At 47.0% G+C, this 18,681-nt stretch overlaps 1 protein-coding gene across 1 annotated transcript in view; it reads left to right on the forward strand.

Annotated features, from left to right (window-relative positions):
• Nucleotides 1-3,399: 3,399 nt before the first annotated feature.
• The window catches only part of LOC118669459 (ALK tyrosine kinase receptor-like), a 38,514-nt gene continuing 23,232 nt past the window's right edge, over nt 3,400-18,681 (forward strand). Inside the window, exon 1 of the mRNA XM_036335551.1 lies at nt 3,400-3,526. Within this exon, the coding sequence (XP_036191444.1) occupies nt 3,415-3,526 (112 nt within the window). The 5' untranslated portion in view covers nt 3,400-3,414. The remainder of the gene's footprint in view (nt 3,527-18,681) is intronic.

Genomic DNA, 18,681 nt, shown 5'->3' on the forward strand with positions numbered 1-18,681 from the left:
CACTCTCTTCTTCACCTGAGGTTCAGGTAAAGACCCACAACCAGCTACCATGCAAAGTAGAGTAGCCTAAATCTGGTGGCCCCAGTGGCCACCTCTTGGCCAGTGGCCCCCACAGAAAAGAAACTCCTAGATGGTTCTTCTGTCTCCTTCCTGCCCCATCACCTACCATCCCCAGACCCCATTCCCAAACTGCCTCTGCTTCACCCCTGCCCTACCCACACCCATTCCCCCACCTGCCCCTTCCCTGTAGCCTCTGGAATCTGGAGCCTGTAGGGATGGGTTGGCTTCCTAGGTAGACAGAAGCAGCATCGCATGTTTACAGCTGATTCGACATCTGATTCGACATCTGATTGAGTCTTCCCTGATTATTGTGAGTGTTCCTGACTCAAAATATGTGCAATTTCAAGTGTCAATCAAACTCTTTTAAACAGCAGCTGTCATCGCCGTTGCCTTACAAAACACTTAGAAACTCTTCTATTTAGAAACCATCCCGGCCCCAGCCTGCATCATGTTGTCCATGCTAAGAGTTCCAGTGGCTGGTTGAGAACTTTGCAGCTCTAATCTCTCGATAATAAAGCAGATAGGAGGGGAGATGTTCAGTTTCTCCAGAAGGGCCCATTTAGGGGAAAACGGGAGTTTTTGTCCCTCTCTCCCCATGCTTGATGGGCACACATATATCATTTACTGGCTCAGGTACCCCAGGCCCATAGGGATGGCACACCCATGATGCAGCTCAGCATTGAAATCAGTGCCCAGCGTGGCCCTTGGCCTATGGATGTCAGATTAGGAGATGACCTCATCAGAAAGGGGAGACTCAGGAAGGTAGCTGTGGGCCCCTTACCCACAGTTGTGTAGGAGCATCAGGCAGCTCTGCCTACTGTGTCCTGAGACAGCTAGGCCCAGGCCAGGAACTCAACTATGGACCATGTGCTCCATGGAGATCTGGGGAACTAGAGCTGTAATCTTGCCAAGACTCGGAGAAGCCACTGAAGGTGTGTGATACACATGTGCCTCTCACCATCTCTACCTCCTTCCATACCTCTCACACCTGAGCCAGAGGGGCCCTGACTTGCTCTGACACATCCCTCACTTCAGTTCCTCGACTGAGAATGCCCTCTCCTCACTGCCCTCCATCCCCACACCTTTGAGTCCTTTTCTTTTTTCAACACCAACTTAAATACCACCTGCCCTGAGAAACGCTCCCCACCTCCCCAGCCTGGTGGACTTCCTCCTTCCTCTGAGCTCTCAGAGGATTTTACCCACACCTCATGTGGCATTTACTTCCCTCTACCTATCTACACTGATGTATGTATACACTCTTCATCTCTCCATTAGACAGTAAGCAACTTGAATTCAGTATTCCTGTCGGATTTCTCTTAGAATCCCCCATAGGCCTGTGTCTTGTGCTTCCTCTGCCCTCTCTGTCCCGCTGTCTCCAACCCGTCAGTCTCCCATTCCCGCCAACACGCTGGTTTTCTGCTCTTGCTACCCCTGGCTGCCCATTCTATTATCTGGGTTCCTTCTCTCTCTTTTTTGTACTGACAGCTTTATTGAGCTACGGGTGTGCATGTTGATGACTTTTGGAAAATGTACAGTTGTACAGAGAGCACCCCAGTCCAATGTTAGAATAGTGTTATCACCCCAGAAAGAACCCTGGCCTGGTTTTCAGTCAATACTGTCCTGACTCCCAGCCATAAGCAACCATTGATCTGCTTTCTGTCTATAGAATTGCCTATTCTAGACATCTATATAATAAAAGCCTAAGTGACCCTTATGGCGGAATGACCAGAACAACCAGTCACTTTGATGCACACTGACCACCAGAGGTCAGATGCTCAATGCAGGAGCTGCCCCATGGTGGTCAGTGCACTCCCACAGGGGGAGTGCTGCTCAGTCAGAAACTGGGCTCACAGCTGGTGAGCACAGCGGTGCTGGCGGGAGTGGGGAGTGGGCCTACGCTAGTAGTCAGACATCCCCCAAGGGGTCCTGGACTGTGAGCAGGTGCAGGCCAGGCTGAGTGGATCCCTCTCCCCCATGCACAAATTTTGTGTACTGGGCCTCTAGTTTCATATAGAGTAATTTCTATGAATGGAATCATGAGGTCTTTAACTTATAGTCTGATCTCTTTAACTCAGCATAATGTTTTTCAGCTCCATCCAATTTACAGCCTGTATCTGGTCCATCCTTTTGTATTGGGGAGGGGCATTCCATGGAATGGCCATCCTACATGTGGTTAACTCAGTCACCCATTGGGGCATGGGTTCCCTCTCTTGATATTTTAACACCACACCAGAGACTGCACAGCCTCCTGCAGGTCATTCTGGATTGACTTTGAAAGGGGAAAAGGTTTTTAAAGCTCTCAGGAAACTCTCACTTCACAGCAGGAAAGATCTGGCTGACAGCCTTCCAGGAGGATGACTCCCCAGGAGACAAATGAACTGAAGGTGTGTCCTTTTTAGCCTACTCTCAAGCTTCCCTGGCCACAGTCCTTGACCTGCAAGGCTATGAGAGAGGTGGAAAGTGATGATATCTCAGTGTGTTTATTGTTAATGCTTATGGCCCACTCTGTGTTGTTTACCAACACCCCCAAGGCTCAGAATCAAATCATTTAATATTTAACAACCAGTTGGGCACTACACAGACCAACCCCAGTGGGAACTGATGCTGGACACCAAATCCTTGATACCCCCGCTGTGTGAAATCCAGGGGGCACCAGGGAAGGAGCAGGGCAGCCTGCAGCAACAGGTAGGAGACTGTCAGGGAACAGTGGCTCTTTCTCAGTTGGTACAGAAGCATTTCAGTATTTTCACAATGACTTCAACTCCGCTGGGAACATCAGGCCTACCCATGTCTACCCACCCTGAACACCCAGAAAGGGAAAGCTCTCCCCTCCTGGAGTTCTAGACCTGAGCACCAAATTCCAAATTGGATTAACATGTGGAACAGTCCCTCGGAGAGGGCAGTGCGTTGTGCTGGAGAAGTAGGGGGAGATGTTGACTGCTTCCTCGTACAGCCGGTCTGAGACAGGGAAGGCCGATGAACCCTGATCATCAGCAGGGTCTCGGCACCTGTTTGCTGGACACTGAGTCCTAAGATGTGGCCAATCCAGGCTGTTCCTCACACACACTCCTCTTAACACATGTACAGGTTCTGGCTGCAGATTGTCGCATGGTGGGGACAAGGATCCAGAGCCACCGTGGCTTTTGACAATATCTCCATCAGCCTGGACTGCTACCTCACCAGTGAGTCCACCCAGCCCCCGGCACTTGTTCCCACCCTGACTACCCGGGCTCACTGTCCCTCCTTCACCTAAGCCACTTTCTCCCACCTTCCCTGGGGCATGCTCACCTCCTTACAGCAGAGCCTCACTTAACCAATGGGGTCTTCTCTATTCCAGTCAGTGGGGAGGACAAGATGCTGCAGAAGACAGCACCCAAGTCAAGAAATCTGTTTGAGAGAAACCCCAACAAGGAGATGAAACTCTGGGAAAATACACCAAGAGAGACCCCCATCTTTGACCCTACAGGTAAGGGTGCAACTTACAAATTTGAGCAAAGTGATTATTTGTTGCAAAAGGCAGAAGTAAGGTGGGTGCGATGATCGGGATGGGGAGCTAAGTTTAAAGAATAAGATGTTAACCTTTATAAGGGACATTGCTTGCACTTTGGCTATGGGGCTCCAAGAAGAAGCTGGTCCTCTTACTACAGAGCTTCTGAAAGGTGTGAGAAGGAGCACTCCTCCATGCACGGGGAACACCCAGGCCCTGGCACAAGCAGAGAACCAGGCTGGTGACCTCTCCTCACCTCAGCCCCTTGACACCAGTCTCCATTCACTGAACAAAGCAAACCTTCCCTCAGATCTTTCCTCCACATAAAGAGGATTGGCCCAAGCCCAAGGTCATCTGTTGCAGGAAGGCAGCCTCGCCCATCATGGGTAAAGCCCCCAGAGCATCAGGTCCAACACATTTCCCCAGAGCTTGGCTCCCCTCATTGTTGCTTGATTCAGCAGTCCCGGGATGAAGGATCGCTCAAGGGGCCTCTGCCGCTTCCAACACAGGCCTCTTCAGCCTCGTGCCCTAAACCACGGCAGTGACTTCTCAGCTACTCTTTGTACAGGGCATCATTTAGGATTGGTCTCAAGCCCCAGCATGATGTTCCTCAGCAGTTATTAGCTCTGTGAGCCAGCCCCAGGGAAGCGGATGAAGGCCTCTGGGCCACACCCGCAGGTCAGGGTTCCCCAGGTGGGCGATGGGCCTGGGCACTGAGGCCTCTTTCAACATGAGTAACCTGGAGATGCAGGAGCACAGCACACCATTCACCACACTCTTCCTCCTGTAAAAGGTAATACCGATAGATAAATGATAAATCTCTCATTTCTACTTATAAATGTGAAATCCTTATTTGCTGCAAATTACATTGAATCCATTGACTCTCAACGTATTAAGTATTAGCTTTGCTTTGTGTTTGAAGACATTCTTCCTTTCCTCCGAAAAGCTACCAAAGGACTAACTATCCCATCCTCGCTCCTGCCTGACCTCGCAGCGCCAGACCAGGGAAAGAATTCATGGCTTTTCCCATTACCTCCCCCTTCCTCTCTTCTCCTTTAACTGGAACCTCAAAATACCTTTCCAGTTTTCCACACCGCAGTCTCTGTTTCCCACCCCTGCCTCATGGTTCATGGCTCATGAAACCGTCTAACACGAAGGAGGACCTGCTTTCATTGTTGAGCGGTCTTCCCTGCACCTCATCCCAGACAGGAGAAAGTACCCCCTGACTTCCCAGCCCTTGGTCAACCATGGCTCCTGCGATAGATTCAGGACATACTAAGCAAACGTCACGGCAAGCCACCGCCTGCCTAACCACCAGCACTGGGTACATGGCGGGAGTTCCGGAAACACTTACTGATCGACTGGTAGGCACTTAATGTTGAGCTCGGTTCTCAGATGTCAGCTGCTGGCTCCCCTGCAGCCGGCATTCAGAAACCTGCCATCACCCAGCCTGACTCGGGTTTATTGCCATATAAACTCCCACTGTCCCTACAGGGCTGATCGATAAGGGCCTGGCCAGTGGCCACTCAGACTAATGAAATCGCACAGCGGCTCAAAAGCGTTGGTTTCCCCTTCCACCTCCAGATAAAATTAGAAGTGAGTGGCTGCCTGAGAGGCTGGAGATGACAATGGCTAGAACACAGCTTCCTCTACTGAGCGGCCCAGCCTCAGAGCAGGGTGATGGGCAGATGGCTGTGGGTCAGCGCTGGGTCTTCAGACCCCCTTCTGAAGCAACCCCAACTCAAAGGGAAGAAGACACTCAGCCTCAGTAGGCTCCTTAGTAGGCTTTAGAGAACCCAATAAAGAGCTAGTGCTTCCCCAGGACCCACTGCCACATCAGGGAGCAGCTCGGGTGAGGGAGAAGCCGAGGCAGGCTCCCAACTCCCCTTCCCCTGCTGTGTTTCAGTAGCGGGAGGCATCTCTCCCCCAGCCTGACAGACTCCCAGTCCCACCTTGCTGTGGATCCTAGTGGTGTGTGGTGGCGGTGCCTCTGTCTTCATCAAGAGGATTTATAGGGGGAGGGGAGCAGGTCCACTGGGCCCTCTACATCAGCACCGGCCAGGACTCAGGCTCACGGTCAGGGAGAGGAGGCTGGCTGCCCCTGGATCCATGTTGAGCCCACAGTTCCAGCAGACTCCTCTGAGGGCAGGCCAGTGCTCAGAAATGCTGAGCAGGACCAGATCCAAGCCAGGAGCTCAGAGAACTCACAGATTAGAAAAGAGAGAACAGGTAGACAATGATTACGTCCAGTTACATGCCTATGGGAGAGAAGTGCTGCAAAGGAGGGTCCTGGAGGAGGAGGGTCCTGGAGGAGGAGGGTCCTGGAGGAGGAGGATCCTGGAGGAGGAGGATCCTGGAGGAGGAGGGGTCCAACGGGCTCATGGAGAGGCCTAGGTCAGGGCCACACCCACTCAAACAATCACCAGGCAAACACTGGCCTGACACCCACCTTCCATGCGACCAGCACAACAGGGGGGAAAAAAAAATGTAGATTTCAGGTCCCCTTCCTTACCAGCTGTGGGCCACGTACTCATTGCTCTGGAGCTTCTGGCCCAAGGGAGCCAAGTGGCCTGGGAACGGGGAGATCACAGCCTACAACTTAACCCAAACTTAGAGCTCCTACCTGGGAGGCCCCCTAGAGAGGACAGGAGGGCTGGGGCCCCGGGGGCAAGGGAAGGAAAGGAGTAATCCATGAGCACACCTGACCCTGGCTAGGGTGTTCCACATGTCAGCTCCTCCCATCCTCACTGCCCAGGGCCAGCTACTGCTGTTCCCACTGTAGGGAGGAGGAAGATGATCTGGAAGAATGTACGTGGCCCACAGCTGGTAAGGAAGGGGACCTGAAATCTACATTTTATTTCAGCCAGCTGAGCTACTTCTGAGTATCCAAGTCTCCAACCCACAGATCAACACCAAAAATGCAAAGAGGGGGAGTGCGTCCCAGTTGAGAGCCCCTGCATGATCAGTAAACAAATCAATTGTCAGAGGAGACAAGATAAGATTTTCCTGCCAAAGTTCAGCGCTGTCTGTTTCTGCTGGGCTGGAACAGGGCGGCTGGCTAGGGCATCGCCTGGAAACACCGAGGCAGTTTCGGGAGACTCACTCACAGAGCTTCCAAATCTCCCTAAATACACCTCATCTCTCCCCCCGCCCTCACTGCCCCCCTCCAGCCAGCCGTCCCCTCCAATGAGGGCCTGGCAGGGAAAAGCCCGGCCAGGTGCCTCACGAAGCATTCTCGGAAGCCTGAGTCACTAGCTAATCAGAAAAAAAAAACAGAAGATGGGACAAGTATTAAGTCTGAGAAAATTACATTTGTCAGCTTTGCACATACAATTACACTAACCAAATGGTTGGGATAATGCAATCACTGAGCTCCGGGCGCTCTCCCTCTCTCTCTAATGAGCATTAGTGGTGAGGCGGTGGGAGCAGGCTCGCCATCCTGTCTCTCTCTGAAAGCCCAGGTAAGGACAGGTGGGACCCCTGTCCTGTGACCTGCCTCCGCTTCCGTACCCCTCTCTCCTCGGGCTGTGTAGGGAGAGTGGAAAGGGATCTGCTCAGTCTAATTGAGAACCGGCCTGAACCTTGGGCCCAACCCACAAGTCACCACAATTCATGGAGTCCTGGCTCAAACCACAGTCTTGCCTCCGAGTTGGTTGGTGACAGTTGGTTTACCATTTTCTGAGTGGGGTCATGAAAAGAGCACTAGACGGGAGTCAGAACCCCTGGGCCTGGCCTGGGGGGTGTGGGGGTGGGGGGGGCCTGAACTAGCCAGCTGTGATCCTGGGCGTCCCTCGTTTGGTGCCTGGACGTGTCACCAGATAACAGAGAACAGAGCTCATGTAAGAGGGGCCAACGTGAACACAGACAAGGGCGGGAAAACTGGTATTTTTTAAAGTCAAGGTTTGAAGTAGACAGTCTCCACGTCCTTCCCCGTCCCCAGTCCGTGGTCTGAGGGTGAAGGGTATGGCGTAAGGGAGCCCGAGTGTTACCTGGCCCAGCTCTCTAATTAACCCAGGACACGGTGAATGTGCCCAGAAGTGAGGGTGACAGGCTGTCCGTTCCCACATACGCTCCTGTGATTCAAGAACAGATGCCAATTCCAATGAGAAAGTTTTATGTGTTTCATATAAATTGATTGGGTCTATTTCTGCTAAACGCATTATCCATTCACCACAGAACAACTATTAGAGTTAATAGAATTTGTAGCGAGAGCCATTATGTTCTAAGCATGCCTTCTGGGGATGACGGCATTGCTGGAAAGCAGGCTTTGCGGGGCCAGCCCCTTGCTCAGAGCCTGGCCTTTCACGCCCTGGGGTCTTCGTTCCAGCGCAGCCTTCTGTGCTCAGGCCCTGCAGGCCCAGCCAGGCCCACCAGCAGCTGCGGTGGGCTCTCTCATATGCGGTCTCTCGGTTACTGGTACTATATGATCCTCCTTTTACAGATGAGGTGACCGAGGCCCACAGAGATTAAGTAACTTTGCCCAAAATTTTACAACTGATATAAAAAGCTAAAGAATGGCTTTTATATCGCATAGAAAACGAAAATCTCCTAAGCCAAATAACATTTGGAAGGATACAGTTGTGATAAATTTTAAAGCAGGGGTGGGGAACCTTTTTTCTGCCAAGGGCCATTTGGCTATTTATAACATCATCCACGGGCCATACAAAAGTATCAGCTTAAAAGTTAGCCTGCTGTATTTGGTCAAACGTTTAATTAACTCACCCCTAATGCCTTGGCAGGCCAGACCAAATGACTTTGTGGGCCTTATACAGCCTGTTGGCTGGACATTCCCCACCCCTGATTTAAAAGAATCCCACTGTTGAAAAGGTCTCCTGGAGGAATCTCCAACCTCTCCAACTCCTGTTTCTAATGTCAGTTTTTGGTTAAACAGAGCACACGTGCATCTTCACTAATATTCAAAACAGTGCTCTAGGCACACAATGCACCGCGCACAGGCAAGAGAGCTGATCACTGCAGCAAACGGGCGGCCCTCTGTGGCTCCAGCCTTCACTGGTGCCTGTGGCCCACACTCAGTCAGCACCCATTCTATTGGGGTGGCAACTCGAAGAGCTCGGCAGGCGTGGGGCCACAGATACAGCTCCTGGAAACTGTTAGGCACTGACCGTTTTCCTGCCCAGCTGGCCTACTATTGCACCGAGAGCCTCATGTTCTCTCCTGTTTTACTAATTTTAGATTGTCGTCTATTTATAGCAAACTAGTGATGACGCAGGAAGCACCAGCCTTAACAAGGTTCCTGGGTGCCCAGTCACTGCAGCAGGTGTGCCCTCCTAATTAGGATGTCACTCTTTATTTCGCTGCGCCTCTCTCCCCCAAACGCTCCAGGAAGAGAGCTGGCGTGGAACTAATTCAGATTCATGATCCCCATTACTGACGTTAAGGAGTCTTGTCCAGTGCAAGCAGCTTTGCCCGCGGGAGAGCCAGTCCACCTCCCTAACGGGTGGCCAACACCGAGGTGCAGGGGCTGCTCTGTTGCATGTCCACAGGTGGCAGGTTAGAACTGGAGGCTCCCTGGCAGAGTGCCACCTGCAGCGGAGCTTCCCAGGTGAATGTTCCCTGTCCGCAGGCTGCCTCCTTTCACCTGCCCACAGTGACTAAGCACATCCAGCATATCTCATTGATCCCTCCAACCCCCCCCGCCCCCCCGCACCGCCCTCAGAAGCAGCATGGCACAGCTTTTAGAGCACTGACTGCCTTTGTTCAAGTCCCAGCTGTGCCACTTACTGTAAGTCACTCCCTTCTCCTTTCTGAGTCTTTGTTTCCCCACCTTAAAACATGGTGTTCACATCCCATAGGTGTGATGAAAGGATCACGTGAGAGAATATGTGTCCAGGGCTTATGTGAGCCACGATTACTTTCCCCAGTGCAGAATAGAGGAAACAGAATCAGAAAGGCTTTGGGACTTGCCCCACCAGTAAACTGCAAAGCCAGGGACCAGCTCACTCCAAAGTCTTCCAGCCCTAACTCCACGCCCCCTAGGAGCCATCCCCTCGCTGCCTGTCGCTGGCCACAGTACAAAGGAGAAGCTTTGCCGCTTCCAGATCCACTGTTTCCTCTTTCCAGTCAGGAGATTTGCCTCAGTGTTCACTGCAGAAGATATCATTGCTTTCTAGTTGATGTTTTCACAATTTCCTGAATCCCAATTCTAATATATATATATATATATATATATATATATATATATATATATATATAGAGAGAGAGAGAGAGAGAGAGAGAGAGAGAGAGAGAGAGAGGAGAGCTGAGTTTATTTTCACCAGCATGTGCTGTGTGCCTGCTCTGTGCCAAGCCCTGGGGACTGTCTCTGGGAATGGGTCCAAGTGTCCCTCCTGGAAACTGTGCCACCCAGAGCTGGGCTCACATAAGCCTGAGATGAAGCCACTGCTCTCCCAGCACAAGAAAGACTGGTTCCCATTCCAATTTCCAATCACACACACACACACACACACACACGGAGTTAGGACAGGACCCCACTCCATGGCTCTGACTTTATCCTCCCCTGGAGGGTGACAAGATCTCATCCAAGATGGATGCTTTGCAAATTATCCTGAACTGATCATCCTTCTTTAAAAGAAATCCAGTATCCTTTGAGAAAGCCAGGAATCAATAGTGTTACATTAGAACTGCCTGACCCTGGGCCCCACTGGAGAAATAGTGTAGCATTACCCAGCTCTGACAGACTCCAAAACACCTCACAAACCTCTAATCTAACACTATAGACTAGTGTTGGAGTTATGGCAAATGAAGATCAAACAGCTTAACACCACGCCCGGCTCCTCTTAGCCACGGAGAGGATTCTGTCATCCTCTCGCCTGGCTGGCCTGAGAAAACATGTTTTTCCCTCTTTGGTTCAGTGAAAGGTTACATAAGTGGGGGACAACAAATGGTCCAGGAACTCTGGTCTCTGCACGCCTTGATTAAGATCATTTAGCTTCAAGACCATCAGTGCAAGTGCATTAAGCGCTTATTATTTGGGAAGTCCCCTTTTAATTATCATCCTCCCAGACTTGCTGGTCCTGCCTCAAAACCACGCTGCCTCCCCTCCGAGTCTGTTAGCTCTCTGCTTGCTACAGCAAAGCTTCAGTGCCCTGAGCAGCTGTCATTTTGTTTAAATTCATCTAGGCCTGCAGCTGGACAGGGGAACTAGGAGGGGAAAGGCTGAAATGCTAATTCTAGGGCACAGAAGGGGATTCTTCCCACTTGCTCCTTCACGGGGAAGAGGAAAAGCAATGAGAGGTGGCATTACCGTAGCCTTTACTGAGTCAGGGAAGAGAGAGAGGGCCCTGGGAAGGACCTGGCCCAGCCAGTGCCCTCCACGCTGGGTGCTTACACGAATGAGGAGGCCAAAGAAAGTACTGGCTGCTGGGCCAGGGCTTTGGGGTGACTGGATAGTTATCTATTGCTTCATAATAAATGACCATAAATGTGGTGGCTTAAAATAACACACATTAATTATACTAGTTTCTGTGGGTCAGGAAACCAGCAATAGCTCAGCTGAGTCCTCTGCTTCATAATTTCTTAGAAGGTTACAATTAGGTGTTAGCCAGGGCTGGGTTCTCATCTGAAAGCTCAAGCAGGAAAGAGTCATCCCTCCATGCTCACATGGCTGTTGGCAGTTCCTGGAGAAGCGGTGAGGGAAGGGCAGGCAGGGTGTGTGGAGAAAGATATATTTTCAAAAAAATTCCAGGCCATTGGATCTGGGATGGCTGATTTGGTTTTTATAGTGAATGTCGACAGTTTCTTCATAATAACTGTTGAGAGCAAATTTTATTCATTTAACTATAATTTATTAAATAACTGACAGGTTGAATGATCCTCTTCCAAGATCAATGTTCACAGCTAAGGAAAATAAGGCATAGCTCAAGCTTATCCAGCATTCTAACGAAGAATCATAAAAACTCTCCAGAATAGCACCCTGGAAAATAGGACTATTTCTTTTCCTTCAACCAGCTTTATGTCTTTGATTCTAGTAATGAATCCATTCAGTCAATCAACGGATCAGTTCCATTAGCCATCGGGTCAGTGGAGTGTCCACACTGCTGAGGAGCAGGATTCAAGCGTTTTCTTATAGACTGCGGGGCTCCTCGGGTTTCAGTAATGTGGGTGTGGGTGTCCAAATATGAGTGTGTGCTAGTGTGGTCCTACTTGCTCCGCCCACTACTTTTCTTTCTGTTCTTGACATTTGGATTTCCCTTTCACGTGTCCCTGTTCTCCAGTTTATCTTAGAGGGTCTGGGCCCCAGACCCAGGAGCCAGGACATGCTTTCTTCCTAGCTCCAAATCGCAAGGCCTCTTGGGCTCCTGCACCTCCGTCAGCCCACCTGCCAGAGGTGTTACAGTCACAACGGCCCTGCAAGGCTTTCACCCTTCGTGGCCTAGAACCAAACAATAAGCAAGGACTACTAAGAATGAAGCCGGGAGGGGTTCTGGCTCCCCACAGTGTTGCCTTTCTCTCAGGAGCCAGGGGACCTTACAACAGGAGTGAGCAAACCCCACTAATATAGCCCAGTGGTCAAGCCCTAGACCAAGGCTTTCTCTCCCCAGTCTGAGGACAGAGCAGATTAAGGCAGAAATCAATGACGCTTCAGGCCTGAGTGTGGCAAAGCTCAGATTTGGACCACCACCATTTCCCACTTAATTCTCAAACCACATCCATTATTTGTAACCACCAGATGGGTGAGTCCACAGCACCCATCTCAATAGCACATACTTAACACAGCTCTGGCCTGAAGCCAACTTGGGGATAACCAAATTAGCCCCAAGGCGTCCCTTAACTTAATTTTGACAGTTCTGCTTTCAGGATAGTGTTTTTCCCTGTGACCTTTCTCTTCTCTCGCGTGTTACTGACGTTCCCTCAGGGAGCAGGGGTGGCTAAGAGCACAGCACAGCAGCCATCCCAGGCGCCATTAGAAACTCCCTCCGATTGCCGATTGCCGGTGTCAGAGCTGTTTAGGGTAATTCAGTTCTGAAAGCAGCTTTTATCTCAACAGCCCTGACTTGCTGCCCTGTTGTTGGGGAGCTCACTCACTGGGAGGTTCCTCTCAGTGAAACAATGTCTGCCTCCCAGCAGAGAGGGCCCTGGGCCTCTGGCCTTTATTGCTGGGAGACCTCAGCATTCTCAGGCATCCTGTCTGTCTAGAGCAGCGGTTCTCAACCTGTGGGTTGCGACCGCTTTGGGGGTCGAATGACCCTTTCACAGGAGTCGCCTAAGACCATCGGAAAACACATATATAATTACATATTTTTTTTGTGATTTATCACTATGCTTTAATTATGTTCAATTTGTCACAATGAAAATACATCCTGCATATCTGATATTTACATTACGATTCATAACAGTAGCAAAATTACAGTTATGAAGTAGCAGAAAATAATTTTATGGTTGGGGGTCACCACAACATGAGGAACTGTATTAAAGGGTCGCGGCATTAGGACGGTGGAGAATCACTGGTCTAGAGGATCTGTGTGAGAACAAAGGAGCCAATGATGTCAGAGGGAGAAAAGATCATGTGTGTGAGCACAGCCAGTACAAAAGACAGGGCTAGTGTTACAATTACTGATGTTACCACCTGCTAACTTTTCATCAAAAGACACCCCAAGAGAGAAACGACCAGAAAGCTTTGCACAAATGAACAGGGTGTGTGTGTGTGCAAGCACGTGCAAGTATACACACAGTCAGTCTGAAAAACTGACTAGAACAACATGGAAAATGCATCAACTAAAAACGGTGCTGCTGAACACGTAACTGCACGTGCCCACGTGCCCACCTCAGCCTCAGGTTTCCTCTGTCACCGCAGGCCACTTGGTCACCTGTCCACACTATTGCCTATCTGATGAGATACAAGTAATCATTCTTCCCCCTTTCCTATCTACTGACCTAACAGTTGTAAAAAGCTAAACTTACTGAAGGATGGAGGTGCTACATAAATGCAATGTAACTAAACACCTTGAACTTGAATGGCCCACAGATTCCTAGCCCTGTTTGCTCACAGCCATTGTAGCATCCTTTTATCTGAGATTACACTTCCCGTGCCTTCTACCATCCGCCAAATATAAGTTTCGAAATATAAATGCATTCCAAAACTATAAAATAAAGGCTCCTGCGTCTAGCTGCCCCTCAGCCTGATACGCAAGAGAGGTTTAGGGCCACTTTCACACCCTCACCCAGCATTGGGTATAAAATAGATTAAACATAAGAAAACAGCAGCATGAACACTAAGAAAATATATCTGACAGTAGAGAGAGGAGAAAGTGAGTCAGTATAAAATATTTATATCTGACGCCATTTAGTGAAGGGTCAAACAGAACAACTGGCTAAGTCTGGGCGGCACTGTGAAGAAAGAGTTAAATTCTACTTAGTGAGCTGCATGATCAGCAGCAGCTTCTAGGCCAGGGGTCCTCAAACTACGGCCCGCGGGCCACATGCAAATACAAATATTGTATTTGTTCCCATTTTGTTTTTGTACTTCAAAATAAGATATGTGCAGTGTGCATAGGAATTTGTTCATAGTTTTTTTTTTAAACTATAGTCCGGCCCTCCAACGGGCTGAGGGACAGTGAACTGGCCCCTGTTTAAAAAGTTTGAGGGCCCCTGTTCTAGGCCATGGTCATTGATGATGTCAATGAGGTGAAATCTGAAAAACCCTGCAGCCCCAGGAATTGGAATGCAGGCGAGGAACTGATCAGATAGATGGTATAAAGGGGTTAATCATAGCAAATGACCTCAAGTAATTCCTACATTAAGATTTTTTTCAAGGATTCTGGGAATATGGCGGTGATGGCAGTAACAGCATAGTTCTTTTTATCTCTCTGAATCCTTCCATGAAAACAGAGCAACCATATATCAAAACTGAAAACCCATGAATATATGCAACAAACATGTTTATAAGGTATTCCCCTCCAGCCCCAAAATACAGGTGGGTGAGGACAAAGCACAAACAACCACAAGGCCTGCATAGTGTCAACACCTAAGCAAGAGAAAGGTGAGAAAAGCAGCAGGCTGTCTTACAAACCTGAGAGCAGGAGAAACCCAAAATAGCTAACAGCTATTTGCTGGAAATGACAGAAAGACAATCTGAGAGCCCTTTGCCCAGTTCAGTGGCCCATGGTAAGATCTGAAGCAACAAGTGCAGTCTGGCCACCAAGCCTCCTTTCCAGGAAGGGCCCACACTGGGAAGACATTTCTGGAAGTGAAATCAGTATTGAGTAATATAGGAATAATAGAGGTAAAACAATAAATAAAAGGGTTTCCAGATAAAAGTGTGTGGGGGTAGAGGGGTGAAACAGAGCCAGAAACATTAGGAAGCAAACTGCCATATTTTTAAACACTATATATTTTTAAAATAATAAGAAGTATAAAGGAAGCTCTGTGAAGTTAGAAAATCTCCTGAACCCTTAAAGTTCTAGAAAAGTAATTTCATATAAAAATGTATAACAGAGAAGTATCAAGATTAAATCACATACAAAATTACAATAAGAATTTTTAAAGAGCATAGAGGACAGAATAACTGTACAGAAAAATGAAAGCACAACAAAAATACATGCCCACAGAAAAGATCAAAATTATAACCTCCTATTTCAAAATGAGCTAAATGACCATAAAACCATGATATAAGACATGAAAAATAGCATATCAATATTACAAAACATAAGAGACTAGGTGGTAGAACTCAGAAAAGAATGTAAAATGAAAGGAAAAAATCAGAGAAGAAAACTAAATTAGGAAGGAATTCAAGAGCAAATAAACACAACAGTTAATGCCTTACAAGAACTAGAAGGTGAAAAAAGAAATTTTTAAAAAATAAAAAAGATGACATACATCAGAGCTAGGCAAAGAAGATGCAACATACAGATAACAGGAGCGCCTGAAGACGAAAACCAAGGTGGACCAAAACAAATTCTTAAAGCTGTAATTCAAGAAAAACTTTCATAATGAAACTACTTATTAAAAGAGTACTGTATGCATCTGAGAATATTGGCCAGGAATGAGCAATAACACAGAATATTCTAGTATAATCACCAAATCTTTAAAGAAAAAAAATACTTTGGCACCTCAGAAAAAAACAAGTGATTTATTAGAGAATAAAATTTAGATCATCATCAGAGTGTTTTACAATTACACTTTATGCCAGAAGAAAACAGAGTAGCACATATAATATACTCAAGGGTAAAGAATTTTATCAACATCCAAAAACTCAAAGAGTATTCCTCCCATGAATCCTAAAGAATCTACTTGAAAACAAGCTTCAGACAACCAAAATGCCTGGAGATACACCCGCATGACTGATGTAAGCATTAAACACATAGTATTTACAGAAGGAAGACTAAGGACTAAAGAGGAAAGAGTAGCATGTGCAACCGCAATATGCCCAAACAGTGTAGGTAGAATACAACTTCAAGGAATATAGGAAAATGGAGAGCACATATATTTTAAAAATGTTAACAGATCTCGGTTTTTATATTGATGATGGTATTGTGGTAGTGTTACTACTCTGATACTATTGTGTGCTTAATGATGGAAAAGTAAATGAGTAATTATAGAATATTTTAATTCTGTTAGAATGTTCCTAAGAACCAAGATTCTCAGTGTGGAAAAAAGAAATATGGATTAATATAGAAGAGATTAAAACTCTGTAATCCTGAATTTGAATTGAAAGTATCAGTGTGACAATGGAATACTATGCTGCTGTAAAAAGGAAGGAACTCCTACCATTTGCAACAGCATGGATGGACCTGGAGAGCTTTATGCTAAGCAAAATAAGTCAGTCAGAGAAAGATAAATATCACATGATCTCACTCATTTGTGGAATATAATGAACAACATAAACTGATGAACAAAAACAGATTCAGAGACAGAGAAGCATCAATCAGACTGTCAAACCTCAGAGGGAAGGCAGAGGAGGGTGGCGGTAAAGGGGAGAGATCAATCAAAGGACTTGTATGCATGCATATAAGCATAACCAATGGACATAGACACCAGGGGGGTGAGGGCATGAGCTGTGGGTGGGGGGCGGGGGTAAGAGGGGATAACAACACATATGTAATACCTTAACCAATAAAGAAAAAAATAGTAATAAAAAAGAAAGTATCATTGTGAGCTCATGAGGTATTTTGTCATATCCGTGTGTGTACTTCATATATGTGTATGTTTATACTGATATACATATGTACACACACAGATATTTCCTAGTTCTGTCACTAAAGAACCCTAGACACAATCACCAACCAGTAGCAATAAGTGTCTCTAGCCTTCAAGGTGTGCAATTAAAATACCTTTTCCCAACGAAACAAAGACTTTGGAGAAAATGGCTGAACCCAGGTCTAGGGAAGGCACATTTTGTCATACCAGATAGCAAGAAAGCAAAAGAACTCAGGAGGCTTACCACTGATCAAAAATGTGACATTTTCAGCTTCTAAAGGATAATAGGGGTCAATTAGAACTAAAAAATATGTTTAAATTCAAGAATTTATATCATGTATAAACAACTAGTTGGTCAACTTTAGAGGATGATAAATAACTAATTCATTATCTTGAAAACTATAATAAGGAGAAAGAATTGAGCATTTATCCTGCATGGGTAACCAAATAGTAGATAAGAGGAAGCATCGCTTTATAAATGTATTCCAACTAATAAATAAGAAGAAAAGGTTTAATTTGAGTATCATTATTTTGCAGCTCCCAATAAATACATGGGCCTAGGCATTAAGCTTCTACAACTGCGAACATCAAAAAAAAGAACGCAATCATCGGGCATTGATTGTATATCTAGAAGGGGCACTGCTCCACTGTTTAAAGAGTTGAGACAGATTGTAGAAATGTTTTAACCTCCTAATAGCTACAATATGTACATTATTTTTACTTCACCCTAATAAGGAGCATAATTTATTAATTTTCATTACGTACTCAAATTTTCCAATTTACAAAAAAGAATGGTGCTGTATATATTATGGATGATGAATTTGGACCTGGTTTGATGTAATGGGATCTATGATGGTGATCAAAATGGTTCAGTATACCACACACAGGTCCCATGAAGTTCAGCCCAGTCAACAGATAAGGGTAAATTTCAGTTCCAAGGATCAGAATCAAAATGGTACAAAAGGGCCGTAGCCGGTTTGGCTCAGTGGATAGAGCATCAGCCTGCAGACTGAAGGGCCCTGGGTTCGATTCCAGTCAATGGCACGTACTTAGGTTGCAGGCTTCTCCCCGGCCTGGGCCCTAGTAGGCGAGCATGCAAGAGGCAACCAATTGATGTGTTTCTCTCACATCAGTGTTTCTCTCTGTCTTTCCCTCTCTCTTCCACTCTCTCTGAAAATCAGTGGGAAAAAATGTCCTCGGTGAAGATTTTTTTAAAATGGTACAAAAGGTCCTTATGAGCCATTGAGTGCTCTTCTGTGATACAACCACCTAACACTCGGCCTTCAGCATGAGGCAGATCCTCATTATTGCGATTAACAGCCGTAGTTGGGAACTTATTTTCTTTTGTATCGTGCTTTATTTCTTCGGCAAATGCTGTTGAGACTGCGGAGAAGCAGCAGGAGGGTGGGCAGAGCTACGGTGCCAGCGTGGCGATGAGTCTGGCCGCCAAAATGGAAGAACTAATCCAGAAATATAAGCTCTTCAGTGTAAGTCTGAAAAAGAGACTCGAAGAAGGCTTCGATCTGGAAGTTGCACTCTGAAGAGCCAGGCAGCCGGGGTGACCGAGCCATCGGCAGGGGAAGCAGTTATAACCCTCATGTTCTCCAGGCAGACAAGATGGCTTAACAACAGTAATAAAACCAGTACAATCGCTGTCTATCCCATGGTTTTTCAGCATTGTGCTGTGTATTACTAATTGATTTGTTTCTTCTTAGAGGCTTCTGCTATATACTTAAAATGAAACCCAGTGCTTAATGGATTTTTCTTTGCTCAAATGTCTAATACCCAATCAGTATTTTGATGTTTGTGGGTTCTTTATACAATTTAGATGTGAGTGAATATTAAACTAGGCTTCCAGTGTGTGGTAAAAGAACAAGATAAATGATAAGTAAGAACAAGTTAAAACTCCATAAATGAGTTTTAACACAATAGTTTTTTGTTTTGTTTTCAAAGTAAGAAAAGAGGACAGAGCCAGCCCT

This window comes from Myotis myotis, unplaced genomic scaffold (genome assembly GCF_014108235.1).
Source record: "Myotis myotis isolate mMyoMyo1 unplaced genomic scaffold, mMyoMyo1.p scaffold_m19_p_14, whole genome shotgun sequence".
Taxonomy (NCBI): Eukaryota; Metazoa; Chordata; class Mammalia; order Chiroptera; family Vespertilionidae; genus Myotis; species Myotis myotis.